This window comes from Poecilia formosa, unplaced genomic scaffold (assembly GCF_000485575.1).
Source record: "Poecilia formosa unplaced genomic scaffold, Poecilia_formosa-5.1.2 Scaffold100, whole genome shotgun sequence".
Classification (NCBI taxonomy): domain Eukaryota; kingdom Metazoa; phylum Chordata; class Actinopteri; order Cyprinodontiformes; family Poeciliidae; genus Poecilia; species Poecilia formosa.
This window is the reverse complement of record NW_006800039.1, coordinates 1345746-1360632: the sequence shown is the minus strand read 5'-3', so window position 1 is coordinate 1360632 and position 14887 is coordinate 1345746. Positions and strand designations below refer to the sequence as shown.

The following is a 14887-nucleotide window of genomic DNA, read 5'->3' as shown; positions in this document are numbered from 1 at the left end:
TGTACTTTTTCTTTTCATAAGTGTCACAACAAAGACTTCATATATTTTATTTTTATGCTGCAGGTCTTTTATTTGTGCAATTAGGCATTGTGAAGAAAAACTATAGCTTCAGCTCATAAAGTAATGAGAAATTTTCAAATAAAGACGCTGTCCAAACCTCAAAGCGTTCATGATGTACTCAGCTGAACGCCAAAAGCTCTTTATCCTTTCTGACTGAATGAAGTCACAACTAAACATTTAGTCTTGTTTTTTTTTGTTGTTGTTTTTTGTTGGAATCTGTCATTTTCCAATGACAATAGAAGTTGTCTAAATTTATGAAATTGCGTTTGATAAAACCATCCTGTTAACTCTTGCAACTCACTGCAGTGCTAAAAAGCAGAAACATGTTTCTGAATTATGTCACAAAAACATTTGTTTTCTGTAGCTTCCTAGCCGATACCTGAATATTTTGTTCCAAAACTGACAAGTAGTTAGAGTTGCTCATAATTTCTTTTAAATTATGATGTTCCTGTGGTGATACTTAATGTCTATGCATAAAACTTATGGAATCTTTTGCTCTGATCTGTCGCGTTTCTACCTCGGCTCCTGAGGAACAGATCTGTGGCTTCTCAGACCCGCTGTTAATTATTCTTATGGAGCGCACTCAGGTACACACACACGCACACGCACGCACACACACACACACACACACACACACACCCTCTGAGCATACAACAAAGAAAGAAAGGGAACAATGTCTGATTAGAAACACAAGTATACTTCAGGAAAAGTGGTGAAGTCATGAATGTCTTCATGCGTCTTTGTTCTCCTCAGAGTGCAGGTCTCCTGTTGTAAAGGAAGCAGAAGATTTTCTCATTCAGGTCAATACTTCAAACTACATTAAAGATGAACAAAGTAGGGCAGTGCCTTTTTTAAAGCTGCTCTCAATAAAAGACAGCTTTTTAGAAAAAAAAAAGAAAAAGATATTAGCACTATGACTCGTGGTATTTGCAGTGACTCACTGAAGACGGTCACTCACAAAGAATAAAACAAAGAGCAAGCCTCGTTGTGCTCCCTTTGTCAACATCTTTTAATTCTCCTAAACACTGCTAAACAACTTTCAAGTCAGCTCATTTGAGCTATAATTAGGGGGCAACTATAAAGAAAATGGCTGCGCTATAGGTTGCCAGAATGTGCTAGTTTCTGGTCTTTGTGAGGTGAGGATGATGAAGAAAATTAGTCCACACATGCACGTTGGTGGCCATACGATCTATAAGAAATCCATTAAACTTTCCGTGCTATGGTTCTTTATAGCACAGTGAAATTAATCATTTTTGGAAGGAGGGCTGGGGGGAGGATTTTAATTAGGGTTGGAATTTAGTTTGAAATTAGGGTTAGAAAGAGCGTTGGAAGGAGAGTTCAAGTAAGGTTTTGAAGGAGGGCTTGAATTAGGGTTGGAAGGAGAGTTGCATTGATTAGGTTTGGAAGGAGGTTAAATGTTCAGTCAACATTTGTCTGTCCAAAACTAACATGCAAAGGGTTTTGTGCATATTTTGAAACTTGTTTCTGAATTGCCTGCAAGTAATTTTAGACACGAGTAAATATTCAAATTCATTTTTCTCCTAAGGCATTAAGTTCTCATAAAGGTGACACGTGAAATTGGAATGATGAGCTATTTTAAATTCCACTAATAAAACACGTTTAAATAGATTTGTTGTTTGCTGATGTGTGTCTAACTTACAGCATCGATTATAAGCTACTTTGTTACATTTGTTGTTAAACGATTCACCCCAAAACTAGTAAAACTGATGTTATTTGCCTTCCTGGTATCCTGCAGAAGTTTCCGGTTACGTTGTACGCAAATTTGTTGACGAACCGATGAAAATCGCCTCCATCAACCTGCTACATGCAGCTGCTGTGAACATCTTGGTCACATGTGGGAAGAGAGAATAGCTGAGCCCGGTTGTTTTGAGTAATTACTCTGCCACCTAATTGGTAGTTGAGCCGCAGATGACATTAAAGAGGCTGCTGCTGCTCCTACTCACTGTGGACAACCCACGTATAGAAACGGCTACGTAATCCATGTGAGGGAGCGTGTTATGTGTGCGTGAGGGAGAGTGATCAATCGCTCCTTCTCCGTCTCTGTGGCGTGGGAGGCGTCTGTCAAACGGACCCGTGGAGAGTCCTCTCTGTCCGTCCGAGTGGAGGACACTACACACCGTCGTCTGTTGAGAGCAGCTGAAGTTTGGAGTCTGTAAAGCCGGTGTTACTCTTTGGGGGGGATACTCCGCTGCCATCCGGGAAGACCCGTCACATTGTGTGCTGAAAGGAAGTTGAAGCAAACAGGTGCGTAAAGCACTTCTCTCTCTCTCTCTCTCTCTCTCTCTCTCTCTCTCTCTCTCTCTCTCTCTTTTTTTCGTACAAAAAGAATCTTTATCGTAGCAGTAATATGACCATATGTGCGCCTATCAGTTCCATTTCCTCCTTTACTATCCTTTGTATTAATAGTAAAGCCCTTCATTGCTGCCATTCACAGGCTGTAATTCCTACAGGTGGGATTTGCTCCAAAGCTGCTGGCATTGGGCAGCACAGATATTCCAGCCTGTACAATAAACCAGTCAGAGGAAGAAAAAGAAGGGAGGGGGGAAGAAAGAGAAGAAAAAACGCGGGGCGGTGGCATCATTTCTGTGTTTTAACAGCGACTAATTCAATTCATCCGTCTGACTGGACCTGCTTTGCAGTTGGGTGCGTGTAATCTGGGAGCCGAACCGAGCCGCCATGGACGCGCTGATGAAGGGTTTCTCCAAAGCCAAGGATGGGGTCGTGGCAGCGGCGGAGAAAACCAAGCAGGGAGTGACTGGAGCGGCTGAGATGACGAAGGATGGGGTTATGTATGTTGGTGGGTTCCGGGAATTCATCTCATTTATGCTCAGGAAGTGACTGTAGTCACCACAATTTAAAAATAAATTTAAAAAATCCACATTTGTATTATCATTTCGATTGTCATACTTGTAAATATTTGGCACTCATATGTCTTTCAGGTACTAAAACAAAGGATGGAGTCTCCACAGGTAACTTTCTATTAATTCCAATGACTTCTTACCAAAGTTCTTGTTTAAATTTGATTATTTATGACCAAGGATGATTTTATCCAGAATTTTTTTTTTTTACTTTTTTACACATGAATATAATAGATTGATAGTTACCTACATATGCAGGCCTTGTCCACCTTAAAATTTTATAACATGATCTTTGTGCTTATCCTTTCTGAAAGGTTTTTCCACAAAACCAGCATATCATTTCTAGAAATGTGATCATCAGCTCAAAAAATTATCCATAACATTAACAGTAACTATACCAGGCCTGCTTGGAGCAATGTAACTTTACCACCAAAACACAGCAAAAGCATACAAGCATGTGCAACGCATGAGTTAAAAGCTTGTTCCTTATTTTATCTGACAAGATTTTGGGTCAACTGTTAGGTTGGATGTAGGGTTATAACACTTTGGTTTTAAAACAGTTGCCTATTGGTTATCCGTGGGGAAAATCTAACAAATTAAAACACTTGTGTTCTTTTTGGGCACCTAAAACCAAGCATTCTGCTATGATAAGCACTTGCCATAATCTTACCTGACAGGTATGAAGGTATACAAATATTTTAAAAGGTTATGGCGTAAAAATGGCTGTGACTTATTGCCAGTCAGGCATTATAAGTAAAATGTTCTTTATTGACATCATGAAAGGTGACAAGGTGTCCAGATTTTTATCTGATTTTTTTGAAACACAAAGTGAATCAGTTTTGCCCTTTCCCCACCTGTTGCTGCACACTGCCAGTCAGCTTACAGAAAAATAATGCTTTTAAGTATTTCCTGCCCCCACATGAAAGAAAGCAAAATGGTTCTATAAAAGTATTCACACTAATTCAATGAATTAATGCCAAAGATAGCATTATAATCAAAGGAAGTTTTAGATGTTCTTTAGATGTTTTTAGGAGTTGTTGTTTCTTTTTGTTTGTTTGTGTTGTGCTTTTGACTTTTAATGCACACAGTATTTGACAAGTGTCCAGAGACAAAAATTTTATTCCATATCTGTGTGAGATGTTTTAAGCTGTTGGATTTTTACATAGTTAACAATATGTAATTATTGGAAAATAGTTGGCGAAACCTGATATTCAAAGAACCAACAGGACTGATGTTTTGAAGCCGTTATTTCCGTTAATTGTGATGGTTTCTCGCTTACACATAATGAAAACACGACATCTAGGTTCAGCATAAAACATCAGACAAAAAAAAAAACAACAAAAAAAACAATTGGACAAAACTAATGGATAGAAGTAGCATAGTTACTCAAGTCCTGACTACAATGATTAATATGTAATATAATTTTAACAGAAAAAGGAGTAATTGTGCCTTATCTGTTTGAAATTGAGCCAGTTGAATCGTATAACGCATGAAACCGTACTGTGTTTTTTTGTTGTTGTATTTGCTGTTTTTACACAAGATTGCCATGGTTTGAGAATTTCATACCAATCCAGGCCTAATTTCATAAACAAAGGAGTAGTTTTAACTCAGCAGATCTTTTACATGATCAAAAAGCAAAATAAATGAGATTACCTCACCGAATCCTCAGGCGGTTAACAGGACAGATATATAGCATCTCTGTGGGTGGAGTAAGTGTAACATTTCCACTGCTTTATTCACCACTACACCTGAATGACTCCCTGCAGGCCTTGCTTTGCTACTTCTCATTCAGAATAAGTGGAGAACAAGCAGAGCCAGGCCTACCTTAACTGATTGTGCTGTAGGGAACCTGGCAGATAGTTTGTTTTTTTGTTTCTTACACTAAGCAGGTGAAGTAAATGCACTATGACATAATGTCTTGTCAGCGATCTGCATTAGATGATCTGATAATCTGCTTTGGAGAGGTTTGTGCAGGCTGTGATTACGCCCTGTGAGCCTCCTGGTCTTGATTAATGATGCTGTGCGGGTTGATCAGCGAAAGCCTTATGAGTTCACCTGTTGCCTCCATTTCGATTGCAACCGTCCATCAAAGATGATTAGTCCACCATGGGGATAAATTTGTTTGCCTTCCCTGTCTCTCTGAACAGAACTCACCCGAGGCTCTTCCTCAATTAGGTTAGCTGATTGAATTACACACACACTTTTTTTTTTTTTTTTTTATCTGTTTGCAACACAGCAAAATATCATTAATAAATTACTCGACTTGAAACATCATTTTTAGAAAGACAAGCTAACGGTGATATATTACAGTTGTTTCTATCAGTATGACTCTGCTTCTCAGATTGCTTAAAAAAACTTTAGAGTAAATTGTGGGATTTGTTTCATGTTTCTGTTTGTAATCCTCTTCGGTGTTAAGACTGTGATAATACAGCCTCCCCTCTGTTCTTCTTTTCCTTTCTCCTTCCTTTTGTCCCTGCAGTCGCTGAAAAAACTGTGTCTGGAGTGTCTCATGTGGGCGGAGCTGTGGTTACCGGGGTTACGGCTGTGGCCCAGAAAACTGTGGAAGGAGCGGGCAACATCGCCGCTGCCACTGGATTGGTCAAGAAGGATCCAGCCAAACAAGTAAGAAAGAGGCTTTTAATCTTGTGTCGAATAGTAAGTGACAATTTTTGGTGAAGCATTTTTTTTTTTTTTCGTATTTTACAAAACAGCAGAAACTCAGTATTGTTTCATTTTATGAGATTTTTGCCTTCGGCTTTTATAAAGCACTATAATTACTTATCAAAGTATACAAAAAAAATCACAATTTATAGTAACACTGATTCATCTCTATATTTTCATGAAGAAGTTTTTATCTCTTAACTTTTTCTGAAAAAAGAAGACAGAAACAATTTTTTTTTAAAGTTTTTTGTCAAAATTACAATTTTTACAGATAGACACGACTTTATCCTTGCATAAGAGTCAGATAATGTTAATGACTGATTTTTTTAGTTATCAGAGGTTTTAGCTGCATCTCTAATTTGATCATCACCTGCATTTCCTCACTCTGCTACATAATATTAAAGGTAACAGATTTTATGCCACATGCCTCCCAGATCTATGACCCCATAGGGAAATTACATCTGCTGTTACACTGTTTCTTAATCTTGCAATGTGCATTGACACATTTTACTTGAGTCAAATTGGGAAGAAATTAAGGGGATGTTTGGGAATCATAAACTCTTCACATTTCTAAAGGATGTATGTTGTTTCTATGCACGTTGTGTAAGGGGGGTGCTTATTAGGATTTGGTTGTAAAACCTACAGTGCTACTTATCTTCTTTTTTTTTTCCGAAACAGACAGTCTATAAGTTCAACACATAATCTATAAGTTCTCCCAAGTATTGAAATAATTATTAGCTAAAATAATCAGAAAATTTGGATTGTCTACAGTTGGAATCACTTCAAGCATTTGGAATGCAGAGGTGAGTGAATCTTCATGAATACAGACAGACTGCTGACATAGCTTAGCCTGACGATAAATGCCATTGGTATGCATATGTGCAATAGAAACAATATGTCAGCTGTTTCTGATGTGTCAAAAAATTCCTCCGCAGCTTGATTACCTGAACATTACATTATGGTACAGTACCAGGTCTGTAGGTTTATTTATTAAATGTATGTCTTTGTATACAAACGCAGAACAGATGCACACTGGGGAAAATTAAAAGGCTTTTTTATAACCAAAATTTTCATTCAGCAAATTTATTCTTACCGTCTTAAAGTGCTTTACATGAAAAATACCTTAAAAAGTAAACATCATTGGGACAAATTACATTTAGAGAAAGCAACATGTCAATTACGTAGTAAGTGAGGTTGAAGTGATGGATGGTTTTGGTCACATGTTAATTTAGATGGGTGATTAATTGATTCATGAAAATGTCAGAGGTTTGCAGAAGCAAATCTCTTCCAAGATGTGAACATCTTAAGCTCTTTTGTTCTTATCATCTGTTGCATATTTTGTTGTGGCAATTAGTCAAGGTGTGTCTTTATTACTTAAGCTTAATGCAGAATTGTGTATTTTAATTGTCAAGCTTTAAAAAATAAAATAGCAGGACAGTCCTGATCTTTTACTTTGAAAAACAGCTCTATTATAGACAAAACTAAAGTGCTTACTTATTAAATCTGGTCCAAAAGTAGATCATTTAGTATCTAATGTGATGGCAATAAATAAGAGCTAAGAGCTTAGCTTATCTCTGTCCATTTGTCATGTCTGTCTTTCATAAATAATGAAAACTAATGCACAGCAAGTTAAAAAAAAATCTGTATTAGCTTCCCAGACCTGGAAGTCAAGTAAAGGCTTTGCATGTCTATTTAGATTCCAAATATCTGCGCTGGACATCAGATGTTTCATTACTTTATCCACCTGGAACTTTATACATGGTAGGCTGAAAGCAGATAAGTTATTGGAAGCTGAGATTGGTTTTTGTTGGGGTTTGTATAGGAAGTGTTATATTTTGAGGGGTCTTACCTGATGTCCGTGTTGCACATTGCTGTGTGCACATAGTCACGTTGAACCCAAAAAGGGCCCTCTCTAAAATGTTCTCACAGAGCACTGGGCCTTACTTAGTATGCAGAAGCATTAGAAGCTCCTTTCAGTAGAACTAGGGGCCCCTGCCAAACTCCTGAAAAACAGGTCCCATCTGTGTCAAATAGTACACTTAACACAATGCAGTAAGGAACGTGCAGTTCTCCTTGCAACTACCAGACAGAGACTCTTATATGGGATTTCAAGACAGAGAAGGATAGTTTGGTATTCATGGTTCTGGAGTTCAGTGGCGACATGCTTGACACCACTGCACCCAACACTTTGCACTGGGCTTGGTGATGAAAGCCTTGGTGTAGCTGCTGGTATGAAGTTATTGCTATATGACTTTACATAGCCTACCAGTTTGTCAAGTTTCTGTTTTGGCCCTGCAATTGGCTGTGGAATATTCAGTATTGAGGAACTATCATAAAGAGCTGATTGCACAAGTAGCATTCTATATTGGTTCTTGCAATTAAAAGAGGCCTATGAGAGCGACCTATTGTTTTTTTTTTGTTTTTGTTTTTTAAAGTGAAGATGTTTTGTTATCTGTAGATACCAAAATATGAGAAGCTTCCACTACTGAGCTCTGTGTGCAGATAAAGACGTTTATTTAGACACACCCAGAGGCAGCAGCGCAGAGTATTCCTCCATTTTACATTGAAGCTCCAAACTAAGTCCTCACTGTGTTAAAAATGGCGCACTGACCTTGAGTCATTTGTCATCATTTTTCATATCGGCTGCATGTCTTTCTCACCTGAAATGAAAGCTGTTACATACTGGTAGCAACCCGGCATTCTCCATCAGTCAGTCTGGCCTTCGTCTGCCAAAGCGGGAGGAGGAGGCCAGAGCTGTTTATCGGAGCAAACAATTTGCTGTTCAGACTGAAGTCAAACATGAAAAATGATGCTCCTGTCATGTCTTCAAAAGGCCCTTTTATTTGTATGGTTTATGTTTGAAATTCTTCAGAAGACCACTAAATACGCAACATTATGTATTTTATAGAATTAACATTTTCAGAAAAATTACAAAAAGAATAGATATATTGTCAAAATGTTAAGACTTCATAGCTATTTAATTATATGTACTAAGAATTTAGCTAACCAGTTAGCTAGAATTTAGCTAACCAGTTAGCTAAATTCTAGCTAACTGGTTAGCTACATCCACTACAGCGCTCGATGTAGAGAAAAACTCTGAGTTTCTAAAGGCACAAGTTAAGAAATGAATAATGATTATAATAATAAACTCATTACAATAAATCTGTTTTGTTGTTTTTCTACCAATTGTCAGAAAGAAATATAAACAAGATTTAAAAAATGGTGTGTTTTAGTTTTGAGATTGTGGTTACATTTTTATTTATGTATTTATTTATTTTTATTATATACGTATTTGTATCTGAACTCTTGAGCTCAATTTATGTTTATAAAGCAATTTTATATATAATTCCTTAACAGAATCTTCATTTTTATGTATAAATTTTGTGTGTTTCAGCTGCTTGTTGCTCATGTCGCCATCTCCTCGCATATCAAGTGTGATAACTGGCCTTGCACAGAACGACTCCTGTGGTCTTTCTTGTGAATCCATGCAACCACAGAATAGCTTTCAACTTCAATCCGCTCCAGTCTTAATTAGCTCAGGCTCAGAGAAGTCAGCAATGCTTCTGTAGCTTATCCATTAATGTTTCATTTTCAGTAAGGCTAACTGAAGGGTGCAGCAAAATAATAAAATAATGTGAGATCTCTTCCTCACTAGTTTCCAACATAAAACCATGACTCTTCTCTTTCTTTCTATCCCAGCAAAGAGTGTTGTTTTTTGGGTATTTGTTTTACTGTTACAAAGATTATTTAAGATTTCGTATATTAATAATATGATGTCATAGATGATCCTTGAAGTCATCTAGTTTATTTGTAGTACTGCTGATTGGTCTGTGCAACTACTGTTTGTGTCTTTTTGCACAACGTGAAGATGTCTTTATCTTTTTGTAGTTCGGATTAATGAGCTTTGTCGGACCTCGCGAAACATTGCATTTGTGTTTTATTTAGTTTGAATGAAATGCCAACAACAACAAAATCAGGTTCCGCACTCCGAAATGTAGATACTGATAGCAAGGAGAGGAGTTTGTAATATTTCATTTAAACCTATTGCATTTACATATCCCACTCCTATTAATGAGGTGCTAAAATGAACATGCCAACTGAATTCGGCTGTAATTACTCACCTGCTTTTGAGTAGCAGGGAACAACAAGCTTCCCAGGGAACACAAACACATTTTTCAGTGTTTGTTGTGATGCTAAATCTTCCGTTCCTTAATTAGCACCGAGGCACGGGGGAATTCGTGAAAGCAAATCATGTCACTTCTGAACGCCATGCACTTACATTTCCTTAATTGTGCCTTTACAGGTTGCAGTAAGCAAACCTGTGCCCCACGAAGACATAAGATACTAAAGATTTGGAGAAAAAAAAAAGTGCTGTTTTTTTTCAATCCATCTTCAACTAATTAAAATGATCTCCTTTTACACCCCTTTTACAAGAAATTAGTTTTATTAGTTTAAACAAAATGAAAAGAAAGTGTAGCATAATTAAGTGGAATCTTAAGAAGAGAGGACAGACCAACAGAGGGATGTAAACGCAACTGACTGATCTGACAAGAAGAAACTTGCAGATTGGAGAAGTTAAAATCTACATTCTTTTCAACAAGAGACTGGCATGCAGATGGCACCAGATTGTCCTCATTTAACAAGAGCTCCCGGGCGACTCAGAGTCATTAAGCATCATTAATATTGATTCTATTTAAAAATTAATGCCAGGTGGAAAAAGTCCCTCCACCACTCTCCTGAGACACTCAGACAGATAAAGACTCGCCCACAGGAGAGCAAACAGTCGACACCGTGATGCTTTGTCCAGATTAATCTTCTCTTCCGATTGTTTCACCAATTCATCATCTGCTGGTGACTCACCCTGATTCAGCACGGCTGGAAAGGTAGAAGTACCCAGAAATGCATAGATAAAGGACGAAAGTGGATGTGAAGCAACAGAAAAAGTAGAAATCAGAAAATGGTTTCAATTTGATTTAGATTTCTTAACACATATCATTCTCAGTTGTTTGCTTTGGTAAATTAGTGTTGCAGAGATAATTAAGGCTAAATTTGCCTGAATGTTTACTTTAGTCAGTAGGAGGAGGGCGCTTTTCCTGAAAAACACAGGCTTGATGGCTTGTTTGAAATGCAACAGGAGGAGTAGAAGGTGCAAAGACGTCCTAAAGGTTATATTCTCCATCTGGTAGCCCCACACGTCCACAAGCACTCATCAGCACACAGTGATCACCCCTAATCAAGGTCAGCTCAGTCACACGGTGTAATCGAGACGGGAGAGACGTCCATGTTTCATTGGTGTTTTAAACCGCGTTATTTTTTAGCAGCCTCCAGCCATAGTGACTGCTGTGATGTACATTTATCCTGAAACAAACAGAGAGTCCAGTGGAATTTATTTCTTTCATTTAAGATTAAACTGATTTTTTTCTTCTCTAGATGTAGATGTCAGCTTTTGATGCATTTCCAAAGTCAACTTGTATTTTGAGAGCAAAGTGATCTCGGAATGTAGAATAACCTTCAGTGGAATAGATTCAGTTCGTGTACAAGTTAATATTAGCATGAACACAGCTCTTCTTTGAAGACCTCAGACGTTTGGTAGAGAACATTAGTGAACTAACAGCATCATGAAGACCAAGGAACACAGCAGATTGGTCAGGGAGAAAGTTGTAGAGGACTTTAAAGCGGGGTTAGTCTTTATGAAACAATTCTCTGTAGTTTGAACATCTCACAGATCTCAATTATTTGAAAAACATTTGAAAATTAAAATTAAAGTGTATGCATCAGTTTCAACAAAACTACAGACTGCCGAGACATAGCTGCCATCCACCTAAACGTACCTGATTATAAACCGACTCTGCTGTCTGGACACGTAATCGTCACCTTTAAACATCGCAGTAGCAGCATGATGCTGTGGGGATACTTTTCCTGCCCTGGGAATAGGAAGCTGGTTTGAGTTGATAGGAAGACCTGGGAGTAAAGGCTGAAAAAGACTTCAGACTGAGAAAAAGTTTCACCTCCTGACAGCAAAATGACCTGAAAGATACAGATCAAAGCTAATTATTTTTGCTAGAACGTCCCAGTAAAAGGCCAGACATAAATCTAATCAAATGTATGTCTACAGTTCAAAATTAATGTTCACAGATGCTCCTTATTCAATTTAACTGAGCTTGAAGTAGTTTGCAAACAAGAATGTGCAAAACTGTCCGTCTGTGATGTGCAGACAGACATGAAGAAAGGTCGTTCTGGTTGTTTGCAATTTTTTATAGAAAACAATCTGACTGCAAATTAACATTACCAGTTAGATTGTTTGCTATAAAAAATTGCAGTATTTTCCTTATAATTCGCAGTTATGGATGACTTCGGTCTGCTTTACCACAATTAAATACACTTGCAAGGAACCGTATAGTCAAGTGTCTCGGATTGACTTAAAAATAATAGACTACTCTCCAACCACACAACACAACACATGAGTTAGCTTAGCTAAAGAAAGGCTTGAGGCTAAACATGTGGGCTTCCCTCAGTACAGTAACACTATTGATGTCCCGTACAACGTCATCTTCACGAGATGTCTGAAAGAAACAAGGTATAAAATTTGGAAGTGAAATGTATTTCTATTTTTGCCTGCAGGGTGAGGATGTCTCAGCAGTACCAGATGCAGTGGAATCACCGGTCGATACCGACTCCACTGAACCTACAGAGGTAAAGATTTCCAAACTGCTTTCTACGCACAATACAAAGAAACTAGTAGATACCTGTATGATGGGGTTCATAAGGGCTGCTTGAGAGCTTGCAAGAATATAAAGGTGATGACAATTATTTTAATTAATCAAAAGTTCCACCTTACAGTTACTTGTGGAAGCTAATTATATTTCACACTGTTGATCAGGATTATCTCAGAAAGGCGTTTAAGATCCTACATATAAAGAAAATAAATATGTCCGAGACGTTCTCATGTCAAGGCCACAGACTGACTTTCAGCCCTGTGTGACAGCAGTCAGAGGTCATTAATAAATCATATGACTGGGTGGGGTGTTTATAGACCAGCTCCAGTGACTGAGATGCAACATCATAATGGAGTAGGGGGATCGTATCACATTTGCCTACGCAGCAGCAAAACCTGTCCTTTTCTCTCCGCCCCAGGAGGACTCGGACGACTGAGCGGCTCGGCGGCTTCGCAGTCGAAGCAAAATGACCCAAACATTCCATGTCGCTCTGCCAAGTCCCGTCGTGCCTCGTCTCTGGTCCGTCATGGAGTCTGTGCTCGGCGTCTGTGCGTTTCTGTGCGTGCCGTTCTGTGTGTCTTTCCGGTAAATGTTCTTGTAGGGAGACAGAGTGATGTTGCGCGAGTGTGCTGGCGCGTCCTGCGTCCCGGGCGGCGGCTCAGGTGTGTGTGTGTGTGTTCTGTGACCAGCTGCCGTTTACAGTGACTCCCTCCCACTGAGAAGGCCACCTGATCCCAGAGTATGTGTGTGTGTGTGTGTGTGTCTGTCCACCGTCAGCTGGTTGGCTGCGTCCGTAACACAAACATGGAAGTAAACACCTAAGTGTCTCTATATAAAGGAACAATTCACACATATCTGTTTGAGATGGATGCATACTGATATTCTCTATTTTGTTGTGTATTTTGTCACTGTTTTTTGCAATGGACTATAAAGTACTGGGCTGTTTGTGCATTCATGTTGTATTTTATAGCATGTAAAAGTAATATTCAGCTTCACCGCTGTATCATGGATTTATTTGGATTCAAATGTTGAATAAAATACGTAAAGTGTGGGATTACGCCCTTGGAAGTCCTGTGTGATCGAGTCAGTGTGCCAAATTATGTATTTTCCAAAACAAACTTGTGTTTGTGAATCACATTTCTGTTTCAACTCCTGATTTCCTAAATGAAAACAGACTTAGTAACAATTTGATATCAAATGGTTGTCAAACAACAGGTTCTTATATAAAATTCATGAGAGTTTTAAATATATGTTTTACATTAAGTTTGAGGTAAAAAAAAAATCATATTTAATGTAAATGAATATAATGTAGATTGTTACAAAATACTCACAGTGCTTTAACTGTTAAACTAGAGTTACAGCGCCCCCTTTATTTACTGGCACATCTGGAAAATATTTGCAAAAAGCCTTAAATAAATGCATGTTTTGTTGTAGTAGCATAATGTTAGAATGGAACATTTATTCAGATAGGGATACAATCTCACATTTAATGTTTTAAGCAAAAAAAAAAAAAAAGTTTAAGTCTAATAAAATAATTAGCATAACTAGGTCAGATCGTTTTGGACATTTTGATGAGTAATCTCTGACTCAATCTTTCTTGAGAATAAATACGACATGGCACAGGTGATTCATGTCACTTAGCTGCACTTCAGAATAGGAATAACAAGAGAAAATGGTCTATTAAGTCAGTGGCTTGTTGAATCTCATAAATCAGGTATGGTTTACATTGTATGTGTTTAAATTCAACTAAATCTCCAATCAGAGTAATATTTCAAAGGGTAAATAAACTTGAACGGAAACAAATAAAACTGAACAGGGAAGCAAAATTATCTTGTTAACAAGCACAGTGAGGATAAGGAGGTTAAGGGGAACAAACCCTCCAAGCTCACCGTTTCTAATTTTGAGTCCATGCTACTTCAACCAAAAGTGAACTCATTTTGAGAGTGTTTACACATATTAAGGGTAATGGTTTGAACAACAGATGGCTCTGTGTAATACCCAACGACAGATACAATTTCAAAAGTCAGAGTCTTTAGTTGTACTGGTCATAAATCTTGTTAATGTCACTTTGTGTATGATGATATATATATTTTTTTTACATTCATAACTTATCTTGGAATTGTTTCAAAACTAATCAAACTGTACAATATGTTTCAATAAGCTGGAGATGCCCCAGATTGGGCAATCAGATCTAAGTGGAGGATGTTTATCAGAAATTTCATTAAATTTAACAGTAATTTAGAATAGAATAATTCTACAACGATTGCTGCAGAAGATGAAAATTACAAGTCAAAAACTTGTAAAGTAAAAACTACAAAAATAGTTGTTTTGTGTTTTTTGTCAAACTGGCTTATTAGCAATCTTTGAACCTGATCCTAGATGCTAGAGAGATCTAGGATCATAAATCCTCTATATTATTTTTTATATCAGAGAAAAAAAAAATCATTATTTATACACCAAATCTATCTTTGATCTAGACTCTGGTCAAATCCTGATGTTTTTGCAATAAATAATAATAAAAAAAAACAACCCAAATTAGGACTCACAGTAAATATGCCTTAAATAAAAGCA

General features: G+C 37.6%; 1 protein-coding gene across 2 annotated transcripts; it reads left to right on the top strand.

Annotated features, from left to right (window-relative positions):
• Positions 1 to 1975: 1975 nt before the first annotated feature.
• Positions 1976 to 13380, top strand: LOC103142753 (alpha-synuclein-like). 2 transcript variants are annotated; one of them, XM_016674771.1, is made up of 6 exons: positions 1976 to 2329; positions 2722 to 2878; positions 3021 to 3050; positions 5419 to 5561; positions 12222 to 12293; positions 12735 to 13380. In XM_016674771.1, exons 2-6 carry the CDS (start codon positions 2758 to 2760, stop codon positions 12750 to 12752), a joined length of 384 nt encoding a protein of 127 aa, XP_016530257.1. In that variant the 5' UTR covers positions 1976 to 2329; positions 2722 to 2757; the 3' UTR covers positions 12753 to 13380. The 2 variants fall into 2 exon arrangements, with proteins under 2 accessions (XP_016530257.1, XP_007559020.1); XM_007558958.2 differs by having other exon boundaries at positions 1977 to 2325; positions 2721 to 2878.
• Positions 13381 to 14887: the final 1507 nt, after the last annotated feature.